Raw genomic sequence first — 23534 nt, 5'->3', positions numbered from 1 at the left:
GAGGCCTCGCTGCCCACTTCTCCTGGTCGATGCCATGGATGTCGTGTCTTGCACTTGTGCCCTCCTTTACGCACTGACCGAGACAGCTGGACCCCATCTCCTCCGATGTGCCCCACACAGCCCTGCCAGGGAGTGATGGGCACTGGGATTCCAATGGCTGTGCGTTTCCTCAGGGGGACTCGGAGCAGGCTCCGAGTCCCCCTCCCCCCCACCCTTCCCGAGGCAGGGGCCCTCGCCCCTTGATGGGGCGGACAGAGGCTAAATATCCAGGGTGTCTTCCCACGGGGCCTCCTGGGTCCCCACCCCCCTCCAGAACTCCCGGGGTTTTGGTGCCAGATGTGGCTGTCAGGGCTTTATCTTGTTGGATCTGGCCAAGTCTCCCAGGCCTGAGACCAAACCCCTTTCTGACTCCGTGTTGCGGGCTGTCAGGGCCTCTCCAGCTGCTCCCCATCTGCAGATGGCATTCATGTTCCCCAGACGCAGAGAGCCGCGTGGAAGGGCTGAGTCAGGCCAAGCTAGGAGGCTGTCCAGGCGGGCACCCCAGTGGCCCCCTAACCTCCTCAGTCCTCCTGTTGGCGTGACATGCACACACGCCAGGGACTCGAACTCCTGGGAAAGACGACCACGGAGAGAAGAGTGAAAACCTTTATTTGGAAAATTTGCTGACTTAGACACGGTTGAGTAAAAAACACAGGAAGGAGTAAAACTAACAAAGGGTCTTCAATGAAATGCAGACCCACCCTCTCCCTTGAGGAAGAAGAGCTTTGGCTTGTTTTCAAGAAAATACATCACTTTGTGCCACCGGGTGGCCCGGGTGTCCAGGCCACTTTGTAGATGGGTGGGGGTCGACAGGATAGCACCTTTGTTCTGGGTGTTTGCGAGGACCCAGGGGGCTGGGTAGCAGACAGACACCGTTTCGTGCCGCTGCGCTGTCCCCGGCCGAGGCTGCGGGAGCCACGGTCCAGGCGGTGGGCGAGGAGACCCTCCCAAGGCGTCCACTCATGCGGTTGCGTCTGAGGAGTCCTCTTGGCTTTCCAGAAGCAAACCGAAGTGGACGGCCTCACGTGAATTTAACTAGTGGACTTTGTCTGTGTAAATGAAGTAAGTAAGGGTTTTGTAGGGTTAGTGAAGGGCTGGGGCCGGGAGGGGGCCGGTGCACAAGTGACACCGGGAAGGAGAGACACGCGAGGCGGCTCCAGGCGTGGGCGGCGGGGCCTGCGGGAGGGAGGCTCCGTGTGAGTCGCCGCGAGAGACGTGGGTTGGGCTCCGCGGCGGGGGACAGAACGCCAGGACTGGGCGCAGACACCCCACGTGCGGGGCGGGAGAGACACGCGGCGGCTTTTCAAGCTTTTCCGTGGAAGCCAAGTGGGTCCCAGTCCGGTCGGTCGCCGCGGGCCGCGGGCTAGCCCTGCGCCACCTTGCGGGACACCGTCTGGTAGAAGACGCCCCGCAGCAGGGCCTGGTAGCTGGGCACGCGGAACAGGTGGCGCTCGCCGTAGGCCGCGTCGTACTCGGCCGCCTTGCCCGTGACCAGGACGCGCAGGTGGGGCTCGTTCACCTGGCGGCCCACGGCCAGCACGAAGACCTCGATGCCCGCGCGCTGCGCGTCCTGCGCCGCCTTCTCCAGGGAGGCCGCCGTGGCGCCCTGCGAGTGGCCGTCGGAGAAGAGCAGCAGCCGCTTCTTGGCGGCGCCCGACGACGCCTCGCGGTAGAAGCGCGTGGCGTAGGCGAGCGCGTCGTGCACGTCGGTGGCGTCGTTGAGGAAGCCCATGGCGTCCACGGCGCCCGCCAGCAGCGTGTAGTTGCGCAGGAAGCGCAGGGCGGCGCGCTCCGGCCGCTGCTGCCCGCGCCCGCTGTACTGCGCCACGGCCACGCGCACGTCCTGCGCGGGGGCCTCGCGCGCGGCCGTCAGGAAGCGCTGCGCCAGCCGCTTGGCGAAGCGCTTGCTGCTCTCGAAGTTGTGGCTGCCCACGCTGGCCGAGCCGTCCAGCAGGATGGCGATGTCGGCCGGGGAGGAGAACGTGACTGCGGGGGGGGGGGGGAGCGCTCGTGGGGCCGCCCGGGGCCTCGGACCGGCCCCCCCGGCCCCCCACGTCGCCCGCCCTCCCGTGCGCGCCCCCGCCAGCGCCCCGACCACGCGGGTACTCACTCGGGCAGGTGTAATCTGGACATTTCTTGTCTGTAAAACAGAAAGGCCCCCATTCGGCATGAAGCCAGGGATCGGAGGGACCGCTGCTCCGTGGGAAACCCCAGCGCGGTGACACCGCGGTGTCCACGGAAGGTGCGGCGTGGCCGTGCACACGGGTGGCGCTCCTGGACACGTGGCAGCCCCCTGCCTGATCCCGTCCACCCCACAAGGGCCCCCTGTGCCCTTATTCAACGGCGGGGCTTTGAGGTAACGGGACCACCCCCAGCACCATTTCGTGGTCCTCACACCACCCCGGTGAGGAGTGCGGCAGTTTTGACTCTTCCGAAAAGGGGGAAACCAAGGCCCAGAGAGGAGAAAGGAATGTCTGCCGGTCAGACGCCCTGTGACATGCTGTCCACGCCACGCTGTCCCCCGCTGATGCTGACCACGCGCCCACTGGGTGGGGCGCGGGCCCAAGTCTGACCCCTGCACCCCGCCTGTCAGTCAGCGCCTGCATGGCCCTGGCTGGCGCCGCCCCTTGCCCACCTATGCAGATCTGGGTGGTGATGTTCTTCAGGAAGGTGTCCTCCAGAAGCTCAGCGTAGTTCTCCTTGACAAGCGAGATGCCCGGCCGGCCTCCAGGTGCCAGGCCTTGGCAGGAAATGACATTGAGCTGGTCAGAGCCCGCGACGAATCCAAACACGTCCTTGATGCCCACGGAGACCACCTGCGGGGAAAGACAGCGTCAGTGGGGCCCGTGGAGAGCGCCTCACACTCCAGGCTGCGCGGGTGGCAGTGTGCGTGTGGGCGTGGCCCCACCTGGATGTCGGGGCCGCAGAGCACGTTGAGCGGGGTGGTGTCCCTCTGGGTGTCCGAGCGGCCGTCTGTGATGACCAGAGCAATCCGGTTGTTCGGGGTGGACGGCAGGAGCCGGCTCCGGGTGTACTGCAAGGCCTCGCCCGTGAACGTGCCGCCCGCCATCCACTGCAGCTTCTTGATGGCTCTGCGGGGTCACAGCACTGTCAGCACCAGGCCCTGGCCCAGGTCAGGTACAGGGTCAGCGCTGGGGCCAGGGGTCAGGCTGGGGCCCAGGTCAGCTACAGGGTCAGTGCTGGGGTCAGGGGTCAGGCTGGGGCCCAGGTCAGGTACAGGGTCAGCGCTGGGGCCAGGGGTCAGGCTGGGGCCCAGGTCAGGTACAGGGGCAACGCTGGGGCCAGGGGTCAGTCCGGGGCCCAGGTCAGGTACAGGGGCAACGCTGGGGCCAGGGGTCAGGCTGGGGCCCAGGTCAGGTACAGGGGCAACGCTGGGGCCAGGGGTCAGTCCGGGGCCCAGGTCAGGTACAGGGGCAACGCTGGGGCCAGGGGTCAGGCCGGGACCCAGGTCAGGTACAGGGGCAACGCTGGGGCCAGGGGTCAGGCCGGGGCCCAGGTCAGGTACTGGGGCAACGCTGGGGCCAGGGGTCAGGCTGGGTCCCAGGTCAGGTACAGGGTCAGCGCTGGGGTCAGGGGTCAGGCTGGGGCCCAGGTCAGGTACAGGGGCAACGCTGGGGCCAGGGGTCAGGCTGGGGCCCAGGTCAGGTACAGGGTCAGCGCTGGGGCCAGGGGTCAGGCTGGGGCCCAGGTCAGGTACAGGGTCAGCGCTGGGGTCAGGGGTCAGGCCGGGGCTGCTGTGTTGCAGACAGCTGAGGGCACAGTCTTACTCCTTGAGCTCCTGGGCGTTCCTGATGTTGGGGTCCCTCATGTCCACATGCTCCTGCATCTGGTTATGGCTGTACTGCACCACGCCCGCGTGCGACTGTCCGGTCTCGAACTGCAGGCACCAATGTGAGCTCAGGCACGACCTCAGGTACCCGGCTGCCCTCCACCCACTGTGTGTCCCAGGCCAGACCTGGGGGTGACTCATGCTGCTGGGTTGGGGTTCTGGCTTTTGAGAAACATGGCGCCCATCTCCCATGGCTCCAGGACCCATCCCCTCTCCAGCTTGGTGTCAGGACAGACCCCTGCCTCCCAGGAACCCCCTTTCCCAGAGCTGGGGGCTGGGGCCAGGCTCACCTTTACCAGCTCGTCCCGGCTCAGCCGATCGATGACCTTGATGATGAAGTCCTTGGCGATCTCAAAGTTCTGCAGCCCGATGCTCTCGGAGCTGTCCAGCACGAAGAGGATGTCGATGGGGCCGCACTTGCACTCTGAGGGGGGTGGGGACAGTGCCCGTGGCTGTCCTGAGCCTGCACTGAGAGGAGGGCACGGCCCTACCACCCACGGGGGCAATCCACCCAAAGCTTAAAAAGTGACACTCACCACAGCAAGCTGGAAAGAGGGGAAAGAGGAGATTAGGTGACATGGAGACCCCAGTCACAAACCCTCCCGCCAGCTCCCCCACATCCCTGACCCGGTTCCTGGCCACTGCCCGGTGGGAGGAGGAGGCCAGCGGTGGGGGTGAGAGTGGCCCATCCCCAGGGAGATTCTTGCAGTGGGACACACCCGCCCCTCCTGTTCTCCTCCCCCAGTGAGGGCACCAACGCGGTGTGCTCTGTCCGATTAAGACATTTATTCAAAGATGGGGACACTCACAGCACATTTTCATGACAATGTCCAAAATCTCGCATTCCTGGGGAGGGGAAAAGACATTGGTACAATGGGCTGAACTGGCCCACTGTCCAGCCAGGGCGGCCCCGCCCTCTGGGTCACTCTCTCCTGGGACCACAGCCAGGCTTGGGGTGGGCCGGGGGCTCTCACTTTCAGGGTGTGCCCTGCTCTGCCTGTAGGCCTCTGCTTCCAGGGCATGGGCACCTGCTGTGGTCACTGACATGTGGCCATCATGTGGCTGTCATGGGTTTCCACCCCTTGGCCAGAGTGCTCGATCCCTGAGGACACTCAGACACCCACTTACGTCTGGTCCTGGTGGTCCTGTGTGTCCTGCGGGTCCCTGTTAGAGAAAGAATGGAAGAAAGGCTGGAGGGCCCTGGTCACTACCTGAACTGCAGGTGTGACACAAGGTCTTGGCAAGCCCCCACTCAGCCCTCGTGAGCCCACCTCCCATCAGAAGCCCTCTGAACACCAGAGGCAGCGAGGCTTCTGCACTTTACAGGGCTGGAGGACAGCCAGTAAGTGCCATCCACTCTGTGACAACTGTCCAACAACACAGTCCCTTTCCTGGTGGCCAGTGGGTAGGCTGGCCGGGAACCTGTGTGGGGCTCACCCACACTTGCCACCCAGGTAGAGCGTTCAATCCAACGGTACCACCTCAGCGGGCAGAGGCCCCAGACGTGGGTTTTCTGTGCTCCCGCGACTGGCACCTGGTGACTTGTCTGCTCCCAGCTCACCACCCTCAGTGCGCCCCTCGGAATTGTCTGTTCCCTCTGATACCATCTGCCAAAGCTCCAACCTTCCCAGGCCTTCCCCAGAGACTGGTGCCCCAAATTCCCAGCCCCCTCCTCCACCCGCTGCAGCCTCAGAGTCCCAGGTGCACCCCACGCACCCTGCCTGGGCCTCCCTGCCACCACTCACCTGGGGGCCTTCGGGGCCCCGGTACCCCTTTGCACCTTTGACACCACGGGGTGAAATGTCATTGTTCTAGAAGGAAACAGCACGTGTCACAGCCACAGCCACGCGTCCATTCCCCCCCTCGTCTCCTGTCCAATGGCACTCGGCCGCCTCCCTGCCAGACCCTCAGTGGCTGCAGACCCAGAGGCCGAGGCCGACTCGGTATGTTACAACATCCAGGGTGGGGCTGCACTCACGTCCTCGCCAGGGTCCCCAGCTTCTCCCTCATCCCCCTTGAGGCCGGGGTAGCCTTTAGTGCCCTGCAGGTGACAGGGGAGCATGCGGTTATGTGGTGCAGAGTCCTGGGGTCCAGCCCACGTCTCCACAGGCGCCCCGCCAGGCCCCTCGATGGCAGGGCAGCTGGGCCCACCCAAGGCACCTGGCTTCCCCTTTTCTTCAGAGTTTTCTATTTTCAACCGAATTTACTGAGGCACGTTTATATGCATTTTGTTTCCTTCTTTAGGAGCATAAGTTTTAAAAGGAAAAGATAAAAGAGACACTGTCTGCCCCACCCCCACCCCTGGTACACAGTTCCTGGGGAGAAACTGAGGCTGAGGACAGGCCAGAGGACACCCTGAGGTTTGGGGGGGTTTGGGTGCAGCCCAGGCCGTGTGGAGACCCCATCAACGGAGACACATGGGAAGGGCCTTGGCGAAGAGCCTGGGCCAAGGGCATGGGTGTTTGCACGTGTATGGGCTTGCACCAGTAGCCCGATGGGGGGTACTGTACTCACGTTTATCCCAGGAGGGCCCCTGCTGCCCGGATAGCCCTGCAGGGAAGGCAGGGCTGTCACACCAGGCTGTGACCTGGCGCCCCAGTGGACAATCCCAGCCACCAATGCCTAGGTCCAACCTGCCGGCCGGCCCAGGTATGCCCAGCTGGACAAAGGGTGTGAGGGGCAGGGGTTGGGGACACTCACGGGAAAGCCGGGGAAGCCCTCAGTGCCGTTTCCAGGGGGGCCATCTTCACCCTGGTGGAGCAGACCGTCCTGTCACTCTGGGGACCACCCAGGCCAGGGACACCTCTGGACAGTGTGGGCACAGGAGTGGCTCCGAGTGTCCCTCAGCCTGGAAGGCGTCTCCCAGTCTGGACTGCCCTGAGGGTCCCATGCACTTCTCCCCAGACCTCCAGCCAGGTGGGTAGTAAAGTGGCCCCATGCTCAGTACCAGTGGTGACCGCAGACAGAGGACTCAGCCGCCTGTGAAGGGTGCTCCCTGTCCAGTCACCACGGCCAAGTCCCTCCGTTAGACCCCATGAGCCCGGGGCTCGAACCCAGGGCTTCCCAAGATGTGCAGCCAGGTGTCAGCCCCTCCAGGGCCTGGGCCCATCACTCACCCTTTCGCCCATCAGCCCGGGGTCTCCGGGGGGTCCCGCGGGCCCTGGGGCGCCTCTGGCACCCTGAGGAGGAGAGGGGAGGGTGTGGGGAGAGTAAGTGGGCATCTGAGTGATGAGAGACGCTGGCTCAGATGCCTCTTAGTGGAGAATGAGAGGGAGAATGAAATAAAAAGCAGATTGCCAATAGTCCTTGGGCTGAACAAAACAGGACCCCTGAGGCTCAGAGTTCACTCCTGCTGCCCAGGACTCCCCCCACCCCCAGGGCACCCAGGGTGTGACCAGAAATGAATGAGGACCCATGGGCATCCTGACCAGCCTGGAGCCTGACGCAGGTGTTCCGAGAGACGGGTGGAGCCACCCACAGGCGTGAGCAGCCGTTCCAAGCACAGGTCAACGTTTTGAAAATTGTTAAGGTTTTAGGAAAATGTTCGTAATGAAAAAAACAAACCTGTGAGGCAAATTTGTAAGGCACGACATGCGAAACCAGAAAAAGAAGTTAGAATAAGCCCAAATGTTCCTGTTGTGATCTCTGGCTGGTAGGTACCCTTTTAGATTTGCATTCTCTTATTTTTTTCTGCATTTTCCAAATGTTCAAAAGTCACACAGATCACAAGATGAACTGAAAAGTTTCTATGTGACAGTGACACAAGGGCCTGTCCCACGACAGCGCTGGTGGAGGGGAGGGGGTTGGGGGCTGGGGGATTACTCACCTCGGGCCCCAGGGGCCCCTCATCACCTCGGTACCCTTTAGGTCCAGGGGGGCCTGCATCACCCTGCAGAGAAATGGACATTCCCCATTGGACCCTGCCCGCCCGACGCAGCCCTGCTGACCCCACTTGCTGTCTGGCTGCATCTCTGCCCCTCGCTGGAGGCCAACACCGGCCCTTCTGGCCCAGGGTCTTGTGTCGGGTGCCTCCAGGCGCCCCCAGCCAGGCAGGAGGGAGGAGGCACCACTCAGGGACCACGGTGACCCTGCACTCAGCCGCCTGTGCGTGGGCCCTGCCCTTAGCTTGGTGCTTCTGGCAAGGATGCGGTCCCTCGCAACTGTCCCATCAGCCAGCCAGCAGCCACGACCAGGCAGCGTCAGCGTCACACACCACGATGCTGGCCGCGAGGACCATCAGCCCCAACTCAGGGTCACAGTCTGGGCCCTGCCCCCCAGGGGACACGAAAAAGGGCACGGGGTGGATGCAAATAGCTTGTCTAGGCCCTAGGCCAGGCCGATGGGAGGCTGGGGGCTGTGTGATAGGTCTCCACTAGAGCTCCCCCAGGAACAGGAAACGACCCCCAAACTCTGGGCAGCGTCTATGCAGAGTTGTGTCACAGGAGGCTCCTGGGACCAGCCGGCCTCCCCACACCCACTCCTGTGGGCAGCACTGGTGTCCCCACGGGCAGGGAGGGGGGCGCCCCTATGCGGTGGACATACTACAGACCTGGAACCCTTTCCTCCACAGTCTTTGTTTCTCAACTGCTTTTTCTTGGGATTTGGCAAAACATGTTTTTCCAGAAACTTCTACACAGACACCTGGTGTGGGAGCGACCATGAGCTAGCTGGGTCTGGAGTCATGAGGGCCCTGATGAGGTCGGCAGGTTTGCGAGAAGGTATGCTGTGACAATGGGCTTGCTATTCACAGAAAATGTCACGCCGGGTCCCACCTCACTCTGACCCACAATATGTATTCAAACGAAGCAAAGGTATCAGCCAAAACGCAGCACAAGGGGTGGACGTGTTTGCAATCTTGTAAAAGAGCAGGACATCCTACACGTGAACGTGAAAAAATGTCTGCAGTGCAGAGAAGAGCCTCGTGTACTCAGCGTGGGACACGGACTCCAGTGGAACATGAACGACTGTGTGAACAGCCTAGGACAGTGACACTTGAGACCACACTCGGCATTTCCCGAGAGGACACGGTTTTCACCTGAGGACATGAAACACATGTTCCAAGTCTGGTAATGTCTCATATTGGCAAAGGTGGGGCTACAGTCTCTACTTTACACTCTTGGGGGGAATACAAGCTGGGGCTACAGAAGTAGAAATATTTGGCAATTACCACACACACACACACACACACACACACCACACACCATTCGGCCAAGAAATTCTGCTGCTAAGAATTTACATTCTGGGTAAGTATTTCAAGATGGATGGATGGATGGATGGATGGATAATGGGTGACAGAAGACAGAGAGATGGTAGTAAATGACGGAGACAACTAGATGATGAATGGATGGGCGGATGGGTGACTGGCAGGGTAAATGGATAGATAATTAAATCACGGTGGATAAACGATAGATGATAAATGACAGATACATGATATAATAAACAGATAATCGATGGGTGGATAGATAGATGATAGATGATAGGGAATAAGAGGTAAATGACAGTAGATGATGACAGATGATAGATGATAGGTAGGACGTGTCACAGAGCTGCAGAGACAGAGGAGCGGACAGGCATACATTCTGTTGGTATTTACCACAGTATTTTTCTGTAAAGCAAAATGCTGGGGACAGTCCAGGTGTGTGTTGACGGGACTGGACAGGGACATTCAGTGTTACCCAGTGGAACAGCAGGAATCTGAGAAGGCGTGGCGGTCTGTGTGGCTGCCTGACCCCCAGGGCCCCGTCGGACGACAGTGTCAGGTCTGGTGCTGCTGGTGGAAACAACAGGCCTACACCCACTCTCACACACTGTGCTTTTCCTAGGGTTCTAGAACAAGCTAGAGTTTAGAAGAAACTAAAAACTGATGACTGCTGGGAGTGGGGTGAGGGACAGAGATCTGCTTTTCCACCTGGTCATGGATTTTAACCATTTCTCTCTCATGAGACAAAAACAGGTGGGACAGCCCCCGTCTTTCTGTCTGTGGCCCCAATAACGTGGAGGCCTAGCTCTAAGGGGGTCATATGTCAGGTGCCTCCTGCTCCAGGGCCACGGGGTCCCCAGGCCTGTGGGGATAGCTGTGCTCCTCAGACGCATGGCTCCCAGCAGGCTCAACGTGGGATTAAGTGCGAGGAAAGTTTTCCGCTCAGCTGGTCCCTTAGCCTGGAGACAGCCCACTTATCCCTTCATGGCCTCGCCTGCCCCTTCCGGCCCCCCGGGAGTGGGCCCGACACACCTCTGACACACTTCTAACACTCCCTCAGGAGAACTGGCAAGACAGCTCTGCCCTGTTGTGGATGCTGCTGCTTTCTTAGCTTTTAAATTCTTCTGTTTTCTTAAAACTCCAATTCCAAATTTTCTCCAAAAGAAAAGCCACCAAAAACTCAAAGCCATAAGCCAAGCCCCACCAAAGCCTAAGGCTTGGCCGTCCAAGGTCGGCCTATCTCATAGCCCACTGCCTGGCGCTCTGTGACCCCACTGTCCCCTCCCCCTGCCCACTGGGAAGTCCCTAGGCCCAGCTCGGACACCACTGGTCCCACTCTGCCTGGACCTGTCACCCCTCAGCAGGAGGGACATAGGAATGTGATGGAAGGAATGGGACCCATGCGGCAAACCCCCATCACAGGAGCAGCCGGCACCCAGGAGGGGAGTTAGGTGGGGCTGAGAGCACCGGGGGATTCTAGAGCGAGGGTCCCCTTGCATCCATCTGCCACCTGGGCCCCTCAGTGGGGAGAGGCCCTCAGCCCTGGAGGCGCCTGGCCACGCCAGCACCAACCCCGCTCTGCACCCAGGGGCCTGAGGCCTGCGGGCCCACCTCAGCACAGCCAGGGCAAGAGGCCAGCGGCCCTCTGGACAGTACGTCCCGGCAGGGAGCCTGGGACAACACAGTCACCCAGCGACAGAGGCAGGAAAGCACCGCCTGAAGAAAGCACTGAGAATGGAGACGTTCCCGTGCTAAAGCAGAGCCGAGTGACTGAAGACCTGGGGCTGGACGTAAAGCGTGGAGCGTGGACCTGCGGGCAGTACCACCCCCACCTTCTGGGGACAGTGGCCCACACACCCCCGTGGTGGCAGCGGGATGGAGCCAGGCCCGGGCTGGACCCGCCTGTGGGAGTGGGCGCGCGGCCCTCTTCCCAACCAGGACGTCCTCACCACACAGACTGTTTAGTTTCTGTTCACATGTTCACATGAGGAACACTCTGCTTCTTCAGGCCGTCCCCCAGCATGGCCTCTGGAAGGTGTCACACCCAGGAATCCTGGAACTTTCCATGCACTGACACACCCAAATTGACCTCCAGCCAGGATCTCACACCTGGGCTCCAAATGCTGAGCGAGTTCCCGCCCCTGTATCTCCTGGGGGCTCCAATGTATGGTGCCTTGTCTAGGGCTCAGACCTCAGTGACCCTGCCCCGCGGGTGGGGCAGTCCCTAGGACCCCCCAGGCTTCCTCACACCCCTGCTGCTGCCAGCTCTGCCCCCACAGCCCTGCTCTAACAGCACCAGGTCAGGGCACCCCCATGCCCTCTGAGGACAGAGATGGGGTCTGCTCATGCAGCTCCGTGTCCTGCCCAGTGCCCACCAGATGAAAAAGGGGTCCCTCTGTGAGTGCTGGGCATCCAGGGGGCACAGGAGCTGGGCCTGCCCTCCCCAGCCCACACCCCGTCGCCCCAGCCATCCCCAGGGTCCGGCAGCTGGCTCCGGGCCCCACACCCCTGCCGTCTCCCACGTCACATCCCCTGCGGGAGAGAGACCTCCCCACAGGCTCAGGCGTGTTTATGCTGTAAGACTGGCCTGGCCCCACATGGATGCCCCTCCCAGACAGCGGGCTTCCTACCGGGTCTCCGGGGACGCCGACAGCGCCTTCTCGTCCCTGGTCACCTGGGGGTCCAGCTTCACCCTGGGGAGAAAGACACTGTTGAGGTGGGAGAGCCGCTACCCGCAGTGCGTCCGGCTTGTCCTTCCTTCTTACACTTTCCCACGTTTTTACCACAATGTGGCCACGTGCTCGGCCGTCGAGTGGCTTGTGTGGTTTCAGGAGGCCCAGCAATGAGGCCAGCAGCTCCCCGAGCAGGCGAGCTCCCAGGCAGCGCGTCTCCTCCAGGGGGCTAATTAGGGGTGCATGGGAGCTGGGGACTGCCAGCCACCAGGGCTGAGTGCTGGTGGCGGGGCCTGGCCTTCAGTCCCATTTCCTAATGGGGGGAGGGGGTTGCCAGGGGCTCAGAGCCACGTTACTCCTGCTCTGATGTCCCTCCCGGGGTCTGTGGTGGCAGCTGTCATTGGGAGGGAGGTCAGCATCCTTTCCCCCAACTCTGGAGCAGCGTGGTGGGGCCTATACCCCCAAACCAGGCAAACAGTGTGCTTGGTGCCCACCCTCTGGGTCCAGCAAAACCTTCCCACTGACACGGGCCCAGGAAGCCCAGTGCGGCCACTGGGCCACCAGCCTCTCAGCTTCGAGGTTTGTGCAGCCACAGCTTCCCAACCTTCCTGCCGTTGGAGCTTTGGCAACGGAGTCATTCGAGAGAAGAGCCCAGGCTCTGTCTGCATGTACTGGGGGCTCGGGGGGCGGCAAGGCAAGCACTCAGGAGAGCCAGGTGTGTGGGCCTGGGGGCCGGCTAAGGAAGCCGTGTCACACGGAAAGCCCTGCTGCTAAACAAGTGACAGACATGCAGCCTGACAAGACGCGAGGCTAGAAGCAGAACGAGCCGCTGTGAAGGGCGTTACACACACGACGACTGTAGTCCCACAGGAAATGCGTTCACACGGGACAAGACCTTGCAGGGCAAATCCACTGCGTGTCGGTGTGAGTTCCCGAGGGCTGTCTCACTGAGGACCGGGGTGCTCGGCCCTGCTGGCCTGGGCTCCCTGCACCCCTTGAGGTGACCGGCACTGCTCTTCCTGTACTGGGGACTCTCTTTGGGAAAACAGAAGGCGAGGGTGGGGGTCACCTGCAATCTAGGGACCAAAGGGACTTGGCGGCATGTGTCCTGTGGTTCTGACAGCCTGACCCCTGCCTGGCCTCATTCTGTCCCTCCCGGAGGGGGGGGTCCCAGACTCACCGGGTCTCCTCTCGGGCCCCGCACACCTGGGGTCCCCCGTGGTCCTCTCTCCCCAGGGCCGCCCTGTGTGCAGAGAAGTGGGGAAGGGAGGCTGCAGCCCTGGCCACAGTGGCGTGAAGGGGGCTCAAGGCTGAGTGCAGGGCCGACCGTCCCCAGGACGAGCCCAGCGGGCGTACAGCCACGTGTACCCCTGAGCACGGAGGCCCAGGGCGCCACCCCAGCAGACTCACCCGATCTCCGGGGGTGCCATCTGGTCCCGCGTTTCCCTGGGATGGGGAGGAATGACAGACGCATTAATTAATTTGGGCAGAAACCCAGCCTCCATGTCAGGAACGGGGAGCAGGGGGCCATGAGGTGCTTACCTCATCGCCAGCCTCGCCCTTCTCTCCTGGGGGCCCTGGCTCTCCCGGCTCTCCCTGAGGAGACAAGTGGACACACGTCCATATCTGGCCCTGCCAGGGCCCGGGGCTGCGGCTGGCCCCTGGTCCTGACGGCCCCTCCCGGGGCTTGGACCCCATCCTACTGTGTGTGAGGGGGCACATGTATGCTTACCTCATCTCCAGGGGGCCCTGTGCTCCCCGGCCTCCCAGGCTCCCCGTCAGCTCCAGACCCACCCTGGAAAAATCAGAAAGGTCAGCCACGCCCGGCCTATCCTGGGGGGACCAGTGACCCCACCACCCACATCTCCACACACATGCCCCCTGATGGTTCCCTTGCTGCCCATGCCTGGCAGGGACAGCGGACTGTCATTGTCACTAGTGAGGCCCAGTTCCCTGGCGGACTCAGTTCTGGGCCTGCGCTGAAATCTGTGGGCTGGAAGATGAAAACGCAATCCAGGCAACAGAGGTTAGGACCCGGGGTCAGAGCCCACACTGCTTCTCTGCCTCCCCCAGCACTTCCTGAGGCGATGAGAGTCCCCAGAAAAACGTAGGCAGCTGACAACTCGGCTTCCAGCTGGACCCAGACCGTTAGTTATGTCCTTGCTCCACTGTCCAGCCCACGTGCCACCTACAGTGTCACTGCTGATCCCCTAGTTTTGATTTCTTAGTAACCAAATGGAGCAGATGGATTCTGGAACTCCACACCGAGCTTGGGGCTGGGCAGACATCTCTGGGGCACCGTGGGCCACCTTGCCCACTGCAGACACGGACGTGATGACCGCTGGACGGGTCTGAGGCTCAGTGACTTGGGGCTGCAGGGAGCGCGCCCCTTGGGCAAATGTGCTGCCCATCGGTGGGGATGTTTCGCCCAGGGCCTGACCCTCAGACCCGCGAATTGCTCCCAAGGACTTCTGATCCACACTCAGTAGGTGGAAAAGCCACCCCTCCAGCCCCAGGGGCTCCATCACTAACCTTCTCTCCCTTCAGTCCGAATGAACCAGCATCGCCCTTGGGCCCGGGGGGTCCTTGGACGCCCTGGTGAGAAGATGGCCGAGGTCAGTCCAAAGGAACCATCAGGCCACGCGCCAATGTAAGTCAAGTGCCTAAAAGGCAGGTCTGCACGTGGCACAGCCCTCTGGGGACTTCTCAGCGCGTCCCAAGAAGGGTTTGAGCCCATGTTCACAACTGAGTACTTACAGTCTTAAAATACCCATGAGAGAAAGTGACTTACGTCGAATCCAGGCGAGCCCTTGCAGCCTGGCAGGCCGGGGTACCCAGTGTCCCCCTGGAAGGATGAAGGCAGATTTAAGGGTCAAGCCTTTAGGCCCTGGGTCATCCATTCCCCTCCCAGGAAAGCCCCATTGCAGAAGATGAGCTGAGCTTGGCCAGGCAGCTTGGGGGCCACTGGGACCTCAGGCTTGGCAGGAAATGCCTCCTGCCTTTCCCACTACCTTCAAGTGCCCGGAAGTGCACACACGCAGCCCTCATCCACCATGTCTGGGGAGGTGCCTGGCTCTGCGCACCATCCCTTCCCTGACCCCCAGCCCCCCACCAGCCTGGGTTACCTTCATGCCATCTATGCCGTCAATGCCACGCTTGCCCTTCTCTCCCTGTGAGGGGCAAAGACCAGAGGGTCAGACGAAGGTCAGACAGCACCCACCCGTGGGGCAGAACACATGTCCCCACCGCCATACTCACCTTGTAGCCCTTGGGTCCCCTGGAGCCCTGCAGAAACAGGAGGGAGGGTGAGGGGGGGACCCCAACACAGAGAGAATTCCCTGGAAATTGGCCATGTCCTCCCAGGCCCCTTGGGACAGGCATGCCAGCCAACAGCCCACCAGCTCGCTGCTCCTCCCACACTGGGGACAGGCAAGGTCGTCCCTGTCCTGGTGAAGGGGCAGCTCTGTGCCCAGAGGGACACGCTCCAAAGTTTTTCCTCACTCACCTTCTCCCCTCGGCTCCCTTTTTCTCCCTACACCGCAAACAGGAGGAAAGGGGGGCTGTCACTGGTGCCCCAGGGCTCCAGGCCCTGGCACAGCTGTGATGCCCAGGATCCACCCCAGGCTCAGCCTGCTGTGGAGTGGGACGGAAACGTACCTTCATCCCCTGGTAGCCGACAGGTCCCAGATCCCCAGGCCTTCCCTGGAACACAAAGGAAGAGGGGCGTTAGACACCGTCGTGGCCAGGGCATCCCCACTCAGCCCACCTGGCCCCCTACTCCACTCAGGCCTGGTCAGCCGGCGAGACTGGACCTGGCCTTGCTGCTCGCTGGCGCCCCAGGGAGAAGCCCTGCTATGAAGGCTCCACCCCCACTCCTGGGGGCCTCCTGAGGTCACAAGAGTCCCCAGGAGGAGCCAGGGCTGGGTTGTGGGGAGACTGGCGATGGCCGAGGCAGAGGTCCAACCCCCATCTGCCCACTGAGAGCAGCTGGGCCTGTGTGGAGGCCTGGGGGAACTGGGGGTCCCGCCTGGTAAGTGTGCTGGGAGGAACGGCTGTGCAGTGCTCCCTCTCACTGCTGCCCATGGGACTGTGTCCTCTCAGGACTGGCACCATGGTGCTCAGAAACCAGCCATCCTTCTGGAAGTTTCCTCAGCCTGGTCCCCATCCTCGGGGCCAGGTGCTCAGTACTCACAGGGTCTCCGGCTTCTCCTTTCTCTCCTGGGAGACCCGGCTTCCCTCGCTCTCCCTGGAACACAAAGCAGATCAAGGTTAGGGGACAATTTCCTATGTATTCCTGAAAAGGTGGCGAAAGGGACCCCTACTTGCTCACATGGTTTTCAGGTACCTTCCCCAGCACCCGTGGCCCGTCTGGTGTCTTCAAGGTCAGGTCCATGTGTCCCCTCCCTCACACCCCACCAGGCCAAGCCACTATCCCGCTTGCAAGACTGACGTCCCTGAATCTTTCTTCTCTGCGTCTTGTGCCCCATTCCTGCTGCTGTGTGGGCACAAACACCCCGTGGGGAGAGGCCACTCCACTCCAGTGGTCAGTGGCTATGAGCTCCTTAGCCATTGGAGCCGACATTTTTTAGGAGAAGCCAGAAATATGGACTTTCATTAGCAATGTCCCAAGTTGTAAATACTGGCAATGCATCTTGATTTTCAAAATTTCCCTGCTTGAGCCACCCTGGCCTGGGTCCCAAGTACATGCCCGTCCCGTCCCCCGGGGAAGGCCCATCTCCTGGAGCCAAGCACTCAGGGGATGCCTTCTGAAAGGGCCACTTCCTCTACTACAGGGAGGGGGCAAGGGTGCTGTGGGACCGGCCCCCACCCTGAACGCCAGCCCTCAGCCACCCTACTGGCCTCGAGGTCACGGTGCTGGACTCTCCCCATGGCTGGCGGGCGGGGCATCTGCCCATCAAAGGGATGTCTTCACTGTACCCACACCCAGCCCAGTGGTGGGTGCTCAGAATGGCTGCCTGGGGTCCTGCTGTGTCCCTAACATCTGTGGCTTACTTGACACCTCTCTCCCTCCTGGATATAAGCAGAGGTAGGGTACGGCCACTCACCTCATACCCAGGGTCACCCCTTGGTCCGGGCGGTCCTCTGGCGGGCTGCAAGACAGACACAACAGTCAGCCCAAGACAGCGTCCAGAGAGGCCCCAGGGCCGGGGGGGGGGCCCACACTTACCTGGCACTCGAAGGAGCAGCACTGCCGGAGAAGGGACAGAGTGACACGTCAGAACGCCAGGGCATGGCCACCGGGCTCCGCATGCCTACAAGTGCTCAGAGGGCTTGGCTCCAGTCCCCAGTGGGAGGAAGGGGCTGGTGGGACGCCCTGGGCAGTTGGGGGTGGGAGGGGTGGGAGGGGATCTTACCACTTGCTCCACATTATTTTTCTGAAAATGAGATGAAAAAGTGAAGTTAGTTTATATTCCCAGACACAGGCTTTGCCGGCCCGAACGTGGGAGGGGAGGGTGCAGCGGCCACTCACTATCATGTCGGTGATGGTGTCGATGGTCTGGCTGATGATCTCCTCCGCGTCGCGGTTCTGCCCCCAGTCAGCTGCCGTGAAGTTGCGCCGGTAGGTGTGGTCTGTGGCGATGATGCTGAGCCGAGGCTCCTGGGGGGACACGGGAACAAGGGTGACCTCGAGGATGCCCCCCTGGGAGCCCAAGCCCCTCCCCCGCCCCATGCCTTCCCCTGGCTCCTCTGTGCCCACAGGCCGTGCCCTGCGCCCGCCCAACACGGCCCAGGATGGGGCTCCTACCAGGTGGTCGGGCGTGATGGCCACCGAGAAGACCTTGATGCCCAGGTGCCTGGCCTCGTTCACGGCGTCTTCCAGGCCCCCGCATGGCTCCTTGTAGCCCTCCAGGGGGTGCCCATCAGTCACCACGATCAGGTACTTGTTCTCCTTCAGGTGGGAGCCCCTGCGAGGCGCAGGCAGCGGTGAGACCCGGCCTGGCTCCCTCAGGCCATCTCTGACCCTTTGGAACCCTAGAGCTGAGACCTGGAGATAGGAGGTGATGGGCGGGGGCCAGACTCCCGCAGGGGACCCAGACCCAAGCACCGCTCTGCAAAGCGGTGTTTCCTGTCACACTGCACAGTGTTTCTCTTTGTTGGTCCTGCTATAAAGTGGGATCATAAAAATGGACATCAAACAGAAAAGTTGTATGCGGTCACATTTCTGTAAAAGACTATCTTGGAAAATGCACCTTCAGCCTGGGGAGAGGCACGGGTCTCACCCAACCTGAGGCGCCCTGACATAGGACCCCCATCACAGGCAGTGGGAGGGGACGGCTGAAGATGTGCCCACCTGTGAGTGGGGGTACTGGGTGGCCCAGCTAAGCCACCGCCAGGAGCCAACTGTCTGTGGGTTAAAGATGGCAGCTGCTGGCTGCTCAGCATTACCCAGACTCCAGGTGATGTGCAGAGCCAGCACTGGGGACACTGATGCTCTCACAGGGCTCCCTTCCCTCTGTGTCACCCTCTCTGCCTCTGACTGCAGACGTGTCCTCTGCCTGGCCAAAGGGGAGGCAGTGATGGGGCATTTCAGGTCCCTTCTACTGTCACTGGATGAGGAGACAGTGGCCAGCTCTGGGAGAGACGCTTGGCGGCCGTAAGGACAGGCCGGGCAGTGGTCACTAGGACTGGTTCTGCCGCTCACGGGCACCAGAGCTTGGTGTGTCAGTGGACAGCCCCGGGGTCTGGCGAGCTTGGGTAACCACGAATAGATCAGGGAGGTGGAGTGCCTCCCAGGGACTCTGGGCCTGTTCGGGCCCCCCAGAGGCCACAGGCGGGGCCGCGCGTTCGGGCCGGGGGTGCTCACCCCACGAGCAGCTCCTCCAAGCCCTTCTTGATGGCGCAGTCCGTGTAGGTCCCCTTTCCGAAGTACTTGACCGCGTCCACGCTGGCCTTGAGCGCATCGCGGCCCGCGGGCATGCGCGTGAGCCCACGGATGATCTCCACCTCGTCGCTGTAGTGCAGGGCGCCTGCATTCCATACCAGGTTGCGGTCACAGCGGTAGTACCTGCGGGCACGGTGGGTGAGCCGGGTGCTCCCCGGGAACCCCGGGAGTCCTCCCGCTCCCTGGGCACTGTCCATCCAGCACGTGATGGCCACCTTTCACCGGAGGACAGGCGGCCGGGCCCTAGCCCACCACAGAGGAGGAACGGGCCAGCCTCCGGCTGGACTTCCTGTGCCGACCAAAGGCGCCGGTCCCTGGCCTGGGGACCACGTGTGGGAGGGCAGGTGGGCATCGTCAGCAGGGCCGGGCTCCAGACAGCCCGGGATCACCTCGACTCTGCTGCAGTAAAGCAGGTGGGGTAACGGGCAGGGGAGGGTGGCAAAGGGCCGCAGACCCTGCGTGGACGGTGGGGGGGGCGATGGGGGCAGGTCCTGCAATGCGGTGGGCTGATGGGGGTAGAAGGACCGGGAGAGGCCAGTTCCAAGCGGGACACGGGAGGGGTCCCCATGGACCTGATTGGCTGCCTCTCTCTGCCCGGTGCACTTGAGCCCAAGGCTCTCGGGGTTTGCTCTGCCAGGGCCTGGAGGTGGCTTGCCTGGTAGTCCATTTGGAAGATGGAGTGACAGAGGCCCCTGTGGTAATGCTAACAGCAGCCATCACAAGAGGAGCAGTTCACAGGTAGGGAAACTGAGGCACGAGGAGGCTGAGTGAGGGGCCAAAGGTACATGGAGGGGGATGCTGGTCCACATGGCTGTCCCAGTGAGCCTTCCTCGAGACACCGTCTCCACAGCCCCTGCTGTCCCGTGGCCCCGTGGACCTGGGCACTTCAAGCGACGTTGGGCTTTTGGGTCCCAAATCACTGCGCTGGGTAGCTGTACCTTCTGTCCCTGGGGCCTCATTTGGAGGGGGCACTCAGGGCTCGGGTGAACGGGTCAGTGGGTTAGTTGGGATGGGGGGACTAGAGACGAGGCCCTGCACAGGTGAGGGAGTTGGGTTCTGACCTGTGCCCCTTCCCCATGGCCCTGCCTTCGACTGTGGGTGTGTCCAGTCCTCGGCCACGCCCACTGCTGGGGGCTCTCCCCACCCACCCTCCCAGTGCTTCAGTCATCAGACACATGAATGAATGAATGAAGTATGCCATGCCCAAACCGAGAACCAAGCTGGTGACCCCTCCAGGCCCCTCTGGCTGGGATGCTGGGACATTGGGTCCAGACACAGGCTCTGATAGTCCACCTGGGAGGCCGTTAGTGTCCATGTGGTCAGTGAGGGGCGCCCCCTCCAGGCACTGGACAGGGCCTCAGGCCACTCCCTAAACCTGTTCAGTTTGGGCGGGGAGGTGCAGGTCCTCGTCTGCATTTGGGGTACGGGGAGCCAACATCACAGCACTGTCCCCTCAGCTCTCCATGCTGGCTTGTGCCTTTACCCCCCTTCTCCCAGCTGGCTCCATCTCAAGTCCCTCTCTGGCCCATCTGAACTTCTGTGGACGAGGAGAGGGGACTCAAGTGGCCAGGCCAGCACGTCTCTTCTCAGATGGGGAAGTTGAGGCCAGGCTTTGCCTGTGGGCGGTGCCCTCCCCCGAGTGGCCTGCAGACATGCAGGGAGAGGTCAAGGAGCACTGACCTGTCTTTCAGGTTGTCGATGAAGCGCTTTGTGAAGGCCTTCACCTTATCCACCAGGGCTCCATAGGGCTTCAGCCGCAAGGCCACGCTCTCGGAGGTGTCCAGCACAAAGAAGAGGTCCACCGGGCAGTCTGGGCCAAGGATGAGAGAGGCTAGCTTCTTATGCCCTGCGCCCTCAGCCCCCACCAACCACCTCCCTGGGCTGCTGAGCTGGCCCAGCCACATGGCTGCATAGAGCCGCCCTCATCCGGAAGAGCTGGCACCCAGCGAGGCGGTGGGGTGGCCATGAAAGCCCTGCATGGGTCCTGAGAATTCCCCAGCCCTCCTGGAAGGCAGGGAGCCCCGCCCTGGTCTGGACAACTAACACTGCTTTCTCACTATGGTTTAAGTTGAATTAAAAACTACCAACGGTCATGAGCTTCAGAAAAAGGTGCGAGAGAGCAGGTAACCATGCATCTTGACTGACTGCCAGGCATGCAGTCAAATGGAATTAACCAAGGCAGAGAAGGGACAGCGCTGGTCCCCCCCCCCCCAGGCTGAGACCCTGTGACTGGAGTGGAGTTCACCCTCCTCAGCAGGGCGCCTCCCAACACTCCCGACTCTCCTGAGGTGACTGGAGCCCAGGGGCCTAGCTGGGGCGTCTGGACAGCAAGCCAGGGAATTTCAAGCAGCCCCATCAGGCCCCCCATCTGCAGCTCTCACGTCAAGGGAAGGGGCCAGTCCTGCTGGGACTTCACAGCTGGTTGCGTCTGGTCCCCAGCCCGTCTTCCCCGCAGCAAAAAGCAGTCAGAGACGCAAGCCAAGCCGGCAGGTCCCCTCACCTTGGAAGGCGATGGCCCTCTCAGCTAGTGGGAGGTCCTGAGCAGCGGTCCAGCAGCCCTGCAGCAGCAGGGGGAGCAGAGCGGGGGCCAACCTCATGTCACTGGCCTGCGTGTCACCATCGAGCGAGGGCAGGGGTCAGGGTGGGCTGACGATGACCAGAGAGAGAGAAGTCTACGCTGCCGGCAGCCAGAGGTATAGCCTCGGTGGGAGGGTAGGCGGGAGAAAGGAAGGGAGGGGCCGACGGAGGGAGTGAGGGACGGCGGAGGGCGGGGGGGGGGGGGGGGGGGGGGGGGGGGCTGGGTGGCGAGGATCCTGCAGAGGCCGGGGTCTCCTCCCGCCCTGAGTGAGTCACTGAAGGAAGGTCTCTGGTGTCTGGAGCAGCTTTGAGCCCAGGACACTTCTCCGCTAAAGGATTTATTTCCTGTCCGTGGGGACTGTGCTTCTCATGCCCAGTAGGACGAAAGTGGAGTCGAGTTTAAGATGTCTGCAAAAGACTGTAACCCCAGATGAATGTCCCTGGACGTGTTTTTGGCTGGTTCCAATCTGCACCTTCATGTGGGGGTGATCTGCGTGTTCACCGTCCCCACAGCTTCCTCTTTCTGCAAATGACGATGCTGTGGGATTAAATGTTTCAAATCCATTGCTCTGTCGGGTTTCTGAGTTATTTTTCATATATATATATATTTCTTTACAGTTTAGGCAAATACATATTTGCAAAAGTTGTTTCATTTTTTACTGCGGGAAAACCAAGTCAACAAATACATAAATATACAGGGGGTGCCATAAAAATGTACACACATTTAAAAAAAGGAAAAGACTATTAAAATTATGCTGATGGTCACCACTTGGAGCACCTCTTGTAATTGCGGAAGTCACACGTGACTTGTATCCATCTTTTGTTATCGGTATATACTGAGTATTACAATTTTAATATAATTTTTTCCTTTCTTAAAATGTGTGTACGTTTTTTGGGGGACACCCTCTGTATATCTTTGAGGTGTTGCGTGGGTGGGTTCCAGATGTGGCCAGACCTACTCCTGTCCCATAAAAGGTTCCAAAAGACCTTTCCTGGAGCTGGAGCTGTTGATATTTGTCTAGTATCAGCCTAAATGGTTTAGTTTAAAAACATACACATGTTGTATAACCATCATAAGGACACTTGAGAAATGTCAGGAGTCGTACTACCCTGTGATTATTCTAGGACTTTTCCCACTATTTTCTTCGTTTTCCCCACTTACTTTATGGGGTTTTTATGAAGTAGTTGTATGGTACTTTTGCCTACCACTGAATCCAACCAAGTTGTGTGCCGTGGGCATGTCTCCTGTGCTCTGGGGTTTGGTGCTGCGGCGGCCAGTTCAACAAACGGGATTCAGGTCAGTGTGCAAGGCTGTTACCTGCTCACGTGGCTGCTCCAGGTCTGCACAGGTGTCCCTGCAGGTTTGGGAGAAGAACTAGAAACATGGCAGAGGCCCAGCGGGGTGTGCATGGATCCCCAAGAGGGCAGGTGTGGCTGGGTGGGTGTTACACAGCAGGCGAGAGCTGACGCCCTCTGTAAATGGGAACAAAGGCAACCCTGCTCACACAGGGACAGGTGTATAGGGCCTCAAGGCCTAGTTTGCTGAACGCCAGCGAGTCTCGCACAGTGTGTGACCAACCAGTGTGACCAGTGTGACCGCTCCACAGTAAGGAGGTGGGCAGCCACACTTTGTCCGGCAGCTCCCCCCACGTCCCCCCACACACACCCGGCCTGAGCATCTCCAGGGCAGGGCTGGGGCTGCAGGGGTGGGGGGTTGCGGCCCCAGGTGGGACCAGTGGTGCCTTTAGACTCACAAGGGCTCAGCGATGATGTCTGTAGAAAACTGTATTTTTCACCTTACAAAACGGGTGTGTGCTCATCATAAAAAATTACAAATATAGGAAAACATCATCTCGTTTCACTGCTAGGTAATCAGAACTAACACTTTTGTGGCTCTTACCAGTTTTTCTGCTTAAACAGTTTTACAGGTGTGTGGTTACCTGGTACATACCTGCTTATACACCTTTGTCCATGGCCCTTTCTGACGATAAAAGTGAGGCATACGCCCCAAAGAACACAGGATAAAGGAAAGAAAACCCTCCTGAACCCACGTCCAGGTTGCAGGGGGCTGTATGACTCGGGGTCCTCCTGAGGGGTGGGGTGGCTTCTGGGAGTGTGCACATTGCCCCACACCCCCACATACAGGCCGATCAGTCGTCAGTGTTCGTGCAGAAAACCTGCCCCCTCTTCCTGGGAGCCCAGAAGCTGCGCGGACATCTGCATGGAGGGAGCTGGTGAGAGAAGCCAGGGCCACAGGGACCAGGCTGGGGGGCACAGGGGTCTTTGGGGGCC

At 60.9% G+C, this 23534-nt stretch overlaps 1 protein-coding gene across 1 annotated transcript; it reads right to left on the bottom strand.

Moving 5' to 3' along the window:
* Nucleotides 1-631: 631 nt before the first annotated feature.
* Nucleotides 632-21394, bottom strand: COL6A1 (collagen type VI alpha 1 chain). Its single transcript, XM_081067457.1, has 35 exons — nt 21166-21394; nt 20346-20475; nt 18588-18788; nt 17529-17688; nt 17253-17381; nt 17137-17157; nt 16950-16970; nt 16828-16872; nt 15954-16007; nt 15419-15463; nt 15267-15293; nt 15020-15046; nt 14887-14931; nt 14553-14606; nt 14294-14356; nt 13494-13556; nt 13304-13357; nt 13172-13207; nt 12942-13004; nt 11720-11782; nt 7716-7778; nt 7006-7068; nt 6590-6640; nt 6404-6439; nt 5868-5930; nt 5635-5700; nt 5018-5053; nt 4699-4735; nt 4426-4434; nt 4180-4313; nt 3828-3937; nt 2948-3131; nt 2675-2855; nt 2150-2179; nt 632-2025 (listed from the first exon to the last, which is right to left on the bottom strand). Exons 1-35 carry the CDS (start codon nt 21260-21262, stop codon nt 1403-1405), a joined length of 3084 nt encoding a protein of 1027 aa, XP_080923583.1. The 5' UTR covers nt 21263-21394; the 3' UTR covers nt 632-1402.
* Between the last annotated feature and the right edge of the window lie 2140 nt (nt 21395-23534).

The sequence above is a fragment of the Rhinolophus hipposideros genome (genome assembly GCF_964194185.1).
Source record: "Rhinolophus hipposideros genome assembly, chromosome: 2".
In the NCBI taxonomy this organism is placed as follows: domain Eukaryota; kingdom Metazoa; phylum Chordata; class Mammalia; order Chiroptera; family Rhinolophidae; genus Rhinolophus; species Rhinolophus hipposideros.
The sequence above is the reverse complement of the archived record's forward strand: the minus strand, read 5'-3'. Positions and strand labels throughout refer to the sequence as shown.